The 13027-nt window shown below is 36.1% G+C and overlaps 1 protein-coding gene across 4 annotated transcripts in view; it reads left to right on the forward strand.

The window, feature by feature from the left end:
- The window catches only part of VMP1 (vacuole membrane protein 1), a 129206-nt gene that overhangs the window by 48331 nt on the left and 67848 nt on the right, over positions 1-13027 (forward strand). For all 4 annotated transcript variants that reach the window (XM_022552577.3, XM_022552576.3, XM_089900953.1 and 1 more), the window contains one exon: positions 7968-8135. In XM_022552577.3, coding sequence (XP_022408285.1) covers positions 7968-8135 — 168 coding nt within the window. The remainder of the gene's footprint in view (positions 1-7967; positions 8136-13027) is intronic.

Here is a 13027-nt window from a genome sequence, read left to right on the forward strand (position 1 = left end):
TGCACATTTAGGATTATTCTGTCTTCCTGAGAATTAGCCCTTTTATCATTATGAAATGTCCTTTTTCATCTCTAGTAATATACCCTCTCCTGAAATCTACTTAATCTGGTATTAATGTAGAATACTCTGTCTTTTGTATTATTATGTTTACACGGTTTATCTTTTTTCATCCCTTTACCTTTACTTTTGGATCTGGATATTTAAAATGGGCTTTTTATGGACAGCATGTACTGAGGTCTTGCTCTTTAATTCAGTGTGACACTCTGCCTTTTCATTTGTATGTTTGGCCCATTTGCAATTAATGTAGTTGTCAATATGGTTGGGTTTAAGTCTATCATCAAACTGTTGGTCCCACCTATTTTTTATTCTTTTCCTGCCTTCTTTTGAATTGAACATTTTTTTTTGGTATATATAATGTAACCACATTACAGTATTATACTCCATTTTCTCCCTCCCGTACTTTATGCTGCTGTTGTCATGTATTTTACTTCTACATATGTCATAGCTTTTGCTTTAAGCAACTAGTTCTTTTTTTAAGAGATTTTAAAATGAGGAAAAAAGGCGTTCTCTGTTTCCAGTGCTCTTCACTCTTTTATGTACATTAAAGTTTCCATCTGGTATCACTTTTCTTCTATCTGAGAACTTCCTTTAACATTTATCTCCTGGAACAAATTCTTTTGGCTTTTGTATGTCTGAAAATGTTATTATTTCATCTTTATTTTTGAAATATATTTTCCCTGAATTCTAGATTCACAGATTTTGTTTTTTTCCTTTCAGCACTTTAGAGAAGTAATTCTATTGTCTTTTGGTCTGTTTATGATGATAAGTCCTATCTGTATTTCCCTGTAGATGACTCAGTCATAACTTGGAAATATTGTGGGTTTGGTTCTAGACCACTGCAATAAAACGAATATGGTGATATATAGCAAGTCACACGAATTTTTTGGTTTCCCAGTGCATCTAAAAGTTATGTTTACAATATAATGTACTCTATTAAGTGTCTAAAAAAACAATATATGTACCTTAATTTAAAAATAATGCTGTTGGAAAAATGGTGCCAATAGACTTGCTTGACGCAAGATTGCCAAAACGTTTAATTTGTAAAAATCACAATGTCTGCAAAGTGCATTAAAGTGAGGTATGCCTGTAATGTGTTTTTATCGCCTCGGATTGCTTTTAAGACTTTCTTGATATTGCTGAATTATAGAATTTGATTATGATGTGATTATGGTGATTCTCAGCAATTTGATTATGTGTTTTATTTTCTTTATGTTGATCTTGACTTAGGTTTGTTGAATTTCTTAAATCTGTGAGTTGATGGATTGATATTTTTCATCAAATCTTGAAAATACTTGGCCATCCCTTCCCCAGTGTGTGTGTGCGCGCACACACACGCTTCACCCTCTCTTTCTGGGGTTCCAGTTACATGTATATTAGACTGTTTGGTATTATTCCACAGGTTACTGAGGTTCATTTCTTCCATAGCCTTTACTCTCTGTGTCCTTTAGTTCAAATACTTTCTATTGCCTTGTCTTCAAGTTCTCTAATATTTTCTTCTGTGGCATCTAATCTGTTGATTATCCAATGAATTTTCCTATTCGTATATTATATTTTCAGCTCTATAAGTTCCATTTTGGTTTTTTTTATACTTTATATATATATATATATATTTTTTAACTAGGTTTATTCAGTGGACTGAATCCAATACACCCTCTACATCTGCTGTTCTTTTTTTTTTATTTTAAATTTATTTATTTTATTTTTGGCTGCTTTGGGTCTTCGTTGCTGTGCATGGGCTTTCTCTAGTTGTGACAAGCAGGGGCCACTCTTTCTTGTGGTGCACAGGCTTCTCATTGCGGTGGCCTCTCCTGTCGCAGAGCATGGGCTCTAGGCACGTGGGCTTCAGTAGTTGTGGCTCACAGGCTCTAGAGTGCACACTCAGCAGTTGTGGCACATGGGCCTAGTTGCTCCACCGCATGTGGGATCTTCCCGGACCAGGGCTCGAACCTGTGTCCCTTGCATTGGCAGGTGGATTCTTAACCACTGCACCACCAGGGAAGCCCATTTTGTTTTTTTCTTATACTTTATATTTCTTCCCTCATTGTGTTTATCTTTTCCTTTAAATCAGGGATCAGCAAACTATTTCTGTAAAGGGCCATATAATAAGTGTTTTAAACTTCATAGGCCATAGAGTCTCTGTCAGAGCTACTCAGTTTTGCCATTACAGCACAGAATTAGACAGAGATGATATGTAAATAAACATACATGGCTGCATTCTTTGAAACTTTATTTGTAAAACTGGTGGTGGGCTGAATTTGGCCCCTGGGCTGAAGTTTGGCAGTTGTTGCTTTAAATCTTTGAACATGTTTATATTCACTGTTTTTAAGTCCTTGTCTGCTAATTCCATAATCTCTGACATTTCTGGGTCTGTTTCTATTGATTAATGTTTCTCCAGGTTATGTGTCATATTTTCCAAACTGCTTCACATCATATCTAGTTATTCCTTATTGGACACTGGAATGTGGTATTAAGTTGTTGATTGTATGGATTTTGTTACCTTCTTTTACAGAGTGTCAATTTTTTGTTTTGGGGGCAGTACCAGTGGATCAACTTGATCTATTTAAGGCTTTTTTAAAAACCCTATTATGGTCTGTCTAGAGTAGCTTTTACTGTAGGCTCTTTCCAAGGTCTTCCCTGAATGTTGAGTCTCTCCACTCTAGCTAGATGAAGTTCAAGTGTTTCCCAGCCCTGTGTGAAGTCTAGGAATTTTCAGCTTACAACCTCTATTGTTCTTTTCTCACTAATTGTACTTTGCCTGGCCTTATGAAATCTCATCATAGCATGCAGTGGAGCTTTGTGTGCCAGAGTCTCAAGGGGACCCCCATGCACACATGTAGAGTCCTTTCTCTGCATAGCTTTCTCTTCACTAGTATTCTGCGCCACAGATTTCAACCACTCAGCCCCCCTGAACTCAGATTTTCTTCTCAGTGCAGCAAGACCACCATGCTTTGCTTAGAGTCTTTGTCTTTGGACTATGGATTTTACTGCAGACACAGAATGTGTCTACAAGTGGAAAGCCAGAGTCATCACAAGGCTTCCTCATTTGTATCCCTTCTCTCAGCAGTCAGAAGTATTATACTGCCTGTGGTACAGTGTCTGAAAAAAATTGTTCCACGTATTCTGTTTAGTTTTCCAGTTGTTTAGTGTAGGAGTGTACGTCTCTACCAGTCGCTTCATGATATGAGGCAGAAAACCCTCAGCCACAGGCCAGAATCTCTAGCCCATATATATCAATACTTGCATACTCCCATGAGAGCTGGAATGTCCTGCTCAGTACGTTGTGTTATTTTTATGTTTTATAGTGGATCTTTCCAGGTAGACTTTGCTGCTTATACTGTAGCTGTTTGTCTTTATCCCTCATCTCTTCATTTAGTATGGTTTAAATGTGATTCTTTCATATTTGATACATTGTAGTAGGAATTGTAGGTTTTAGAAAACAGACTTAAAAGGTAGTTTGAATATGTGTAACTTTTAAAATTCTCTTAATCAAAATGATTGTTTTTTAGTTTTTGTGTTTGGATTTTTCATGTAAACTAATATTTATCTCAGTTAAGTCTGTTATATTTAGGAACCATTAACCTATAATGTTGAAAAGAACTTGTGAGGCTTCCTATCAGTTAACACAGTCTAAACTAAAATGTCAAGGTACAGGTTAAATGGGCTCTTGAGAATGAACAAAGGACAAGAAGCTGAGTTATTCATGTTCATTTTGTCTGGGAACCACCACATCTGCCTCTAAGGCTGAGTAATCATGACCTATTAGTGTGGTTATGGAAAGTATATATCAGTTTAACTGTGTGAACCATCCTTTCTTTAGGGAAAATATTCTCATCAGATTGCTGAAAATTTCCCTTTTTAGAACATTTAAATTAAAACTATGAATCAGTCTTTTATCTTGTTGGATAACCTGTTTAATCTGTTGGGGTGCATATTTTATTCTTGTTTCTGGAATAGAAATGTAGGTTTTTCCTTCCTATATAATCCCAGAAATCTTATAATTTTAGTGTCTAGGATGGTTCAATTTTTTTTCACCTAGAGTTCATTTCTAGAGGACAGTTGTAAGGATATCATGGACAGACTCTTGAATTTCTTTTGTTTTGCCTAGTAGTATCACATTTCTCTTTTGTGTTTTCAAACAGTAAATGTGGAAGTTACAGGGGTTTTTAAAAAATATTTATTTTCTTTATTTTTTTTGGCTGTGGTGGGTCTTAGTTGTGGCACGCAGGATCTTCATTGAGGCACGCGGGATCTTTCGTTGCAGCATGTGGACTTCTCTCTAGTTGTGGCACACAGGCTCCAGGGCACGTAGGCTCTGTAGTTGTGGCGCGCAGGCTTCAGAGCACATGGGCGCTGTAATTTTGCGGCAGGTGGGCTCTCTCATTGAGGCACACAAGCTCAGTAGTTGTGGTGTGTGGGCTTAGTTGCCCCGCAGCATGTGGGATCTTAGTTCCCTGACCAGGGATCGAACCCGTATCCCCTGCATTTGAAGGCAGATTCTTTACCACTGGGCTGCCAGGGAAGTCCCCCCCCTCTTTTTAAATTGCATCTGATGTTAGCTATAAGTAAGTGTACAGTGAGAAATTTTTCACTAATTGTTTAGTTACTCTGAATTCTACAAACTTTAAACTTGGGTTTGTGTGTGTGTGTAGGATCACAAAATAATTCTTTTTTCTTTAACTGAAATCTCTTTTGTGCACATAATATTCAAAGAAACAGTTGTAGATTTCATGGTTAATCACAACTTTTCAATAAAAGTTCCTTTTTTAGAGATTCTATAATCATTTTTTAAACTTATTATCACTACTTATTGATTTCTGTGAATTAAAATTCAAGAAAAAGATGAACAGACTAAAAATTCACATAAGTTTTTTTTTTTTGGTCCAGAAGAAAACCTTATAGTTAATTGAGTCAGTGCTAAGTGTAGGATTTCATTTTTTAGACTTTTATTTGAACACAAAATGCAACTGTATTTAAGGAGAAATGTAGCTTAGATTTATGAATGTCTTTCTTTTTCGTATTAACATGCAACAGAAAAATTTGTTTAATGTCACCTTTTATCTGGATAGCAGTAGGAGTTCTTTAATGTTTTATTTCCATCACTACATCTTATGCACTTTGTCTTTGAGCCACAAATGCTTTCACCATGTGGTTTAAAAAGACTTTCTTATGGGCTTCCCTGGTGGCACAGTGGTTGAGAGTCCTCCTGCCGATGCAGGGGGCACGGGTTTGTGCCCCAGTCTGGGAAGATCCCACATGCTGCGGAGTGGCTAGACCCGTGAGCCATGGCCGCTGAGCCTGCGCATCTGGAGCCTGTGCTCCGCAACGGGAGAGGCCACAACAGTGAGAGGCCCACGTACCGCAAAAAATAAATAAATAAATAAAAAGGCTTTCTTATATCCAAAGATCACTTACTATATGCGTATCTATATATACATACATATGTATGTGTGTGTATCTATATATACATACATATGTATGTGTGTGTATATAATTTTATTCTACAAATACAGTACTTTTGTTCATAACAGCTAATGGCTAATACTTTTTGAGGGCTTATTACATGCCCAGCACTGTTCTAAGCCTAGTACTTTATATGTGTGTTACAGTAACATGTTAAGAATATCCAACTTCTAGAGCTTACACTTCATGAGAACTTTGGAAATTAGCAATAGATTTTATTGACATCTTGATTATGTTAGGGGTTTTTGAATTTTGGAGCTAGATAAAAACATAAGATGAATCTAATTCTTTTGCCTTGCAGAAGAGTAGCTTGAGGTCCAGGAAGGTTAAGTGACTTGTCTGAGTTCGCTTATTTTCTGACACCTAATAGCCTATTAGAAGCTTGTTTAAAACATACAGGTTGGGGGGCTTCCCTGGTGGCACAGTGGTTAAGAATCTGTCTGCCAATGCAGGGGACACAGGTTCGAGCCCTGGTCCGGGAAGATCCCACGTGCTGCGGAGCAACTAAGCCCATGTGCCACAACTGCTGAGCCTGTGCTCTAGAGCCTGCAAGCCCACGTGCCGCAACTGCTGAAGCCGGCGCGCCTAGAGCCCATGCTCCGCAACAAGACAAGCCACCTCAATGAGAAGCCTGCACTCTGCAACCAAGAGTAGCCCCTGCTCGCTGCTACTAGAGAAAGCCTGCACTCAGCAACAAAGACCCAACGCAACCAAAAATAAAAATAAATAAATTTTTAAAAAAATCAATTAGTTAAAATAAATAAATACATAAAACATACAGGTTGGGAATTCCCTGATGGTCCAGTGGTAAAGAATCCGCCTTAAAATGCAGAGATGCAGGTTTGATTCCTGGTCGGGGAACTGGGATTCCACATGCCTCAGGGCAGCTAAGTCTGCACACCACAACTACTAAAGGTTACATGCCTCAACTAGAGAGCCTGCGTGCCCGCAAACTACAGAGCCCACATGCTCTGGAGCCCGCGTGCCACAACTACAGAGCCCAGGCACCCTGAAGGCCTGTGCGCCACAACTAGAGAGAAGCCTGCGTACCACAACGAAAGATCCTGAAAGATCCCACATGCCTCAACGAAGATCCTGCATGCCGCAACTAAGACTCGATGCAGCCTAAAATAAAACAAATAATAAATAAATCTTAAAAAAAAAACCTGAATCTTAAAAAATAATAAAAATAAAATAAAACATACAGGTTCCTATGTCCACTTATTGAATCAACTTATGCTTAGGGGACCCTGAAATTTATATTTTTAACAAAGTCCATAGTTGATTCTTATGCAGACACCTCGTCATGGCATACCTGTTAATTTGGAAACCACTGTGTTTAAACCTTTATCACACATCTAAATGTTAATTCATTTTAATCTATATGATTATTATTAATTTGTAATATTTCTAAATAAAGGTACAAAGCAGCCCAAAAGCTTCCATAGAAAAAATTAATTTAAAAGAAAAACTAACTGATACTGATTCCACAGTTTTATTTTTGTTTTGGGATGTCAGTGGGAAAGATAAGTGATGTAATTACTTCATCAACTTTTTTCTTTTGAAGTATAGTTAATTTACAATGTTGTGTTAGTTTCAAGTGTATAGCAAAGTGATTCAGTTATATATGTGTGTGTGTGTGTATATATATATATATATATATATATATATATATATATATATATATATACTTTTTCAGATTCTCTTCCATTTTAGGTCATTGCAAGATACTTAGTAGAGTTTCCTGTGCAATACAGTAGGTCCTTGGTTACCGATTTTATATGTAGTAGTGTGTATCTGCTAATCCCAAACTCCTAATTTCCCACCCCCACCCCCACTGTCCCCTTTGGTAACCGTAAGTTTGTTTTCTATGTCTGCATCAACTGTTTTTTAAGTAAGGACAAAATATAGTATTCTCAAATTATGCCTAAAGGAATAGGGGCACAGGAGGTTTTTATCACAGGGGATGGCATTCTTACAAATGAGATATGTGGATAAATAAAATAAGAATCAAGACAGAAATCATATGGTTTCCAGGGTCTAGTGTTGGGGGAAGGAGATTGACTACAAAAGGACACAAGAGAACTTTTTGCAGTGACGGGACTGTTCTGTACCTTTATCTTGATAGGTTATGGTTATACGACTGAATATAATTGTCAAAGCTTATTGAACTACTGACCTAAAAAAATGGCTCTTACTATATGTAAATTATACATGAGTAAATTTGAAATTGGTTTTTAAGAAAGCAAACCATAAGAGATTCTGGAAAGGATTATTTTTTCAAATTATCAGTTGCATCTTGAAATATTAGGTAGATTCTTGTTCTTTAAAAGCTAACATTTTTCTATTAATATAGAGTGATTAAGGTACCATTAAAATAACATGTCTATTAATAATTGCTTTCTCTTTAATATTTCTCATCAGAGATTTCTCATATTTTTTTGTAGGGTCCACATATAGCTTCAGTTACATTAGCTGCTTATGAATGCAATTCAGTTAATTTCCCTGAACCACCCTATCCTGATCAGATTATTTGTCCAGATGAAGAGGGCACTGAAGGAACCATTTCTTTATGGAGCATCATCTCAAAAGTTAGGATTGAGGCCTGCATGTGGGTAAGATGTCCATTTTCATATTTGTTCAAAATTAACCTCACTGTCTTGATTCTTTGTACCTCATTGAAATTGAAGCCAGACATATACCAAGTCAGTAGATAATTAATTAATAAAGTTACCAGCTACCTAGCTTCCATGTAAAAGAAACCTTTAGAGCTTCTCCTGTTCATGAATAACATTCAGAAGGAAGGCAGGAAACCTTAGGTACCAGGAAGCATTGATACCAAGTAGACAATAGCAGGGAAAAGGAGTATAGATGGTGCAACTATACTACTTTGTAAAGTTTTACTAACGTTTATAAAACTTGATAAACACATAGCAAATGGTTATATATCAGTCCAAATTAGGTAAGTATTATATGTCTCTCTCCTAGATTTAAATACTCTGTGTTTATTCTTAGAAGACTCATTTCATTTTCTGAGTTGTTGTAATACTAAAGTAAGGTCAGACATTTCTTAATAAACTTAGCTTTACTGTATTGGAGGTATCAGACTATATGGTGACCTTACTTTCAGAAGTTCCAATTATTCTTTTTATGGCTTGCTTAATATATTTTGGGAAATTTTGGACTACATGATCAATGGTAGATGTATTTTAATCTGCATATCCATACAAAGCATTTTTTATATGCTTAAATTCATTCACATGTATATCATTGAGGAATAGTTCATTTGCTAAAGACTTCCTATTACCATTTGAATTATTTTTTAATTCATCATTTGGAATCACTAAGTTTTATGTTCCCTGTAACTTTTTTTCCCCTAACAGTTTCTTATAAAATGAAAAATGTGGAACACATCACTTAAAACTCTTAATTAAAATGAACATGAATAGAATGCCCACAGAAGAGGCAGAGTTTTCAAACACATTCAAGCGTTTATGTCGTGTTTTAAAATAATTAAAAGGGAAATGCCATGTATTGAATTTGTTGAATATGAAAGACAGGAAAAATTGTCATATTTCCTGTTACTCTTTTATAAATACTGGAAACAAATTCATTATACTAGTTGCATATGTATTATAAATTTTACCACATTAGTCTTTTTTTTTTTAAACATCTTTATTGGAGTATAATTGCTTTACAATGGTGTGTTAGTTTCTGCTTTACACATTTGTCTTTTGATGAAAAGCTATTAATAAGATAACTAGATATTCAGAACATGCTAGAAAAGGAGTATGTATATAGCCTTCAATTTTCTGTTGTTCTTTTGTTCTTTCAAAAATGATTTATGTGGCTAGATTAACACTAATGCCAACAAAGAAAATTTTTCATTCCAGCTGGCAGTGATAACTGCTTCTTCCAAAGTGCATATTGTCTGAAGCACTCATTTGGCCTGGCTCCATGCATGCCTCAAATTAGTTAAATTGGCTGGTGTAGTGGCTTACTTCCCCAAATAAATTTTAAGCTCCTCAAAAAATTCAGACTGTACCTTAAATTTATTACTCACAGCAATCAGCATTAGGCTTTGCTCATAGTTCAAGAATACCAATAGGGCTTCCCTGGTGACGCAGTGGTTGAGAGTCCGCCCGCCGATGCAGGGGACACAGGTTCGTGCCCCGGTCCAGGAAGATCCCACATGCCGCAGAGCGGCTAGGCCCGTGAGCCATGGCGGCTGAGCCTGCGCATCCGGAGCCTGTGCTCCGCAACGGGAGAGGCCACAACAGTGAGAGGCCCACATACCGGAAAAAAAAAGAATACCAATAAATACTGATTGTCTGAATGTTTGTTTGTTCTTCATATTCCCTTCTTTGAAACAGTCTTTTGTTATGTAAAAAAGGTAGCACATATCAAGTTCTGCTTAAATTCGTTCCTTTTGTTTTCACCATTTACAAAGAGTCCTTTCATCAGAGGATGCTGGGAAAACTGAATATCCACCTGCAAAAGAGAGGGGTTGGATCCTTATCTTACACCATATGTAAAAATTAACTCAAAATTAATCAAAGACCTAAACTTAAGAGTTAAAACTATAAGACACTTAGAAGAAAATATAGAAACAAATCTGCCTGGTGATTTGGCAGTGGTTCTTAAATAAGACATCGAAAGCAGAGGCAACAAAAGAAAAAAATAGATAAATTGAACTTAGCTAAAATTAAAACTTCTTGTACATCAAAGGACACACTATCAAGAGAGTTAAAAGACAACCCACAAAAAGGGAGAAAATGTTTAAAAGTCATATATCAGATAAAGGTTTAATATTCAGTATGTTTAAAGAACTACACAACTCAACAACAAAAAGACAAACAACCCAATTAAAAAATGGGCAAAGGATTTGAATAAACATTTCTCCAAGGAAGACATACAAATGGCCAATAAGTGCACAGAAAGATTCTCAATATCATTAGTCATTGGGGAAATGCAAATCCAAACCAGAAGGAAATACCTCTTCACACAGATTAGGATGGCTATTATTTTTTTAGAAAACGAAAAATAACAAGTGTTGGTGAAGATGTGGAGAAATTGGAACCCTCATAGATTGCTGGTGGAAATGTAAAGTGATTTAGTTGCTGTGGAAAAGAGTTTGGTGGTTTCTCAAAAATGTAAACGTACATTTACTATATGACCCTCCTCTAATTCCATTCCTACATAAATACCCAAAAGAACTGAAAACTGGGACTCTAATATGTACAGAAACTTGTAGTTCATTGTTCAGTAACATTATTCACATTATCAGAAAGGTGGAAACAATCCAAGTGTCTCTTAACAGATAAATGGATAAACAAAGAGTATTATATACACATAATAGAATACTATTCAGCCATAAAAAGGAATGAAGTTCTTATACATGCTGCAATATAGATGAACCTAGAAAAACATTATGGTAAATGAAATAAGCCAGACATAGAAAGACAGATATTGTATGATTCCACTTATGTGAGCTATCTAGACAATTCAGATTCATAGAGACAAAAAGTAGGTTTGAGGTTACCAGGGTTGTGGGGAATGAGAAGTTAATGTTTAATGGGTATAGAGTTTCCATTTGGGTGAAGAAAAATATTGAAAATATAATGATGATGGTTGCACAACATTGTGAATACAACTAATGCCACTAAATTTTATATTTAAAAATGGTTAACTGGGATACACTCATAAAAAGTCAATACTGGGACTTCCCTGGTGGTCCAGCAGTTAAGACTCCACTGTGTTCCCAATGCAGGGGGCCCGGGTTCGATCCCTGGCCTGGAAACTAGATCCTGCACACCACAACTAAAGACCTGGTGCAGCCAAATAAATAAATAAATGTTAAAAAAAAAAAAAAGTCAATACTACCGAAGTTGAGAAATGTTGATTTAGAGTGTATTGGCCTTGATTCTTATATCTTACCCTTTCATAAAATTGATCCCATTTGTGTTCACATCCATATTTTTTTTTTCAGGGGAATATCTTGCTTGATTAAAAACTGTTATGTTATTTAAAATTTTTACCTAATTTGTACTTTACGAAGTAAAATATCTTTACAGACTTCACTATCATTATAAATATAGTAAATCAGTAAAATCATTAAAATACATAGTGCCTCCAATTATAAGATGAAGACCAGGGTCAACCTCAGTTTCAACTTGTTCACATAAGTCTTTGGAGCCCATTAAGATGAATTGTTTGGTGTTGCTGATAAGTAGGTTACCTTTTTTCAGTTGTTATCTTTTTCACCTTTTACAATTTGACTATATCACTAGTGTAAGGCTTCACAAATTTTCTTTTCAGTTATAAATTCCAATAATAGTTATTAAACCTCCAAGCATTGGAGATTCAGAGTGAGCAAAACTTAACAGTCTCTACCCTCATGGAGCTTTACATTCTAGTGAGGGAAATAATTATGGAAAAATGTATATATAAGTATTGTCAAAAAATTATATATATAAATATTTAAACAAATTGAGATAACTGCTATGAAGGAGAAATTTATTGCATAACACAAAAATGTTTTCCTAGTCTGTGATTCAGGGAAGATTTCCTTGAAATAGCAGTGTTTCAATGGGTATCTAAGGATAATAAGGAGTACAGTGAGGAGGCAGGATGGTGGCAGGGCAGAGGAGAGGAAGCATGTGTGATGACTTTCAGAGAGAGAACATCACCTTTTTTTTTTTTTTAACATCTTTATTGGAGTATAATTGCTTTACAATGGTGTGTTAGTTTCTGCTTTATAACAAAGTGAATCAGTTATACATATACATATGTCCCCATATCTCCTCACTCTTGCATCTCCCTCCCTCCCACCCTCCCTATCCCACCCCTCTACGTGGTCAAAAGGCACTGAGCTGATCTCCCTGTGCTATGCAGCTGCTTCCCACTAGCTATCTATTTTACGTTTGGTAGTGTTTATATGTCCATGCCACTCTCTCACTTTGTCCCAGCTTCCCCTTCCCCTTCCCCGTATCCTCAAGTCCATTCTCTAGTAGATCTGCATCTTTATTCCCATCTTGCCCCTAGGTTCTTCTGACCATTTTTTTTTTTTTTTTAGATTCCATATATACGTGTTAGCATACAGTATTTGTTTTTCTCTTTCTGACTTAGTTCACTCTGTATGACAGTCTGTAGGTCCATCCACCTCACTACAAATAACTCAGTTTCGTTCCCTTTTATGGCTGAGTGATATTCCATTGTATATATGTGCCACATCTTCTTTATCCATTCATCTGTCGATGGGCACTTAGGTTGCTTCCATGTCCTAGCTATTGTAAATAGAGCTGCAATGAACATTGTGGTACATGACTCTTTTTGTTGTTGTCCATTTTATTGGCATATAGTTGCTTGTAGTAATCTCTCAGGGTATATGCCCAGTAGTGGGATTGCTGGGTCGTATGGTAGTTCTATTTTTACTTTTTTAAGGAACCTCCATACTGTTCTCCGTAGTGGCTGTATCAATTTACATTCCCACCAACAGTGCAAGAGG

The sequence above is a fragment of the Delphinapterus leucas genome, chromosome 19 (genome assembly GCF_059928025.1).
Source record: "Delphinapterus leucas isolate spDelLeu-1000000601 "Yukka" chromosome 19, BTC_Dleu_Yukka2, whole genome shotgun sequence".
In the NCBI taxonomy this organism is placed as follows: domain Eukaryota; kingdom Metazoa; phylum Chordata; class Mammalia; order Artiodactyla; family Monodontidae; genus Delphinapterus; species Delphinapterus leucas.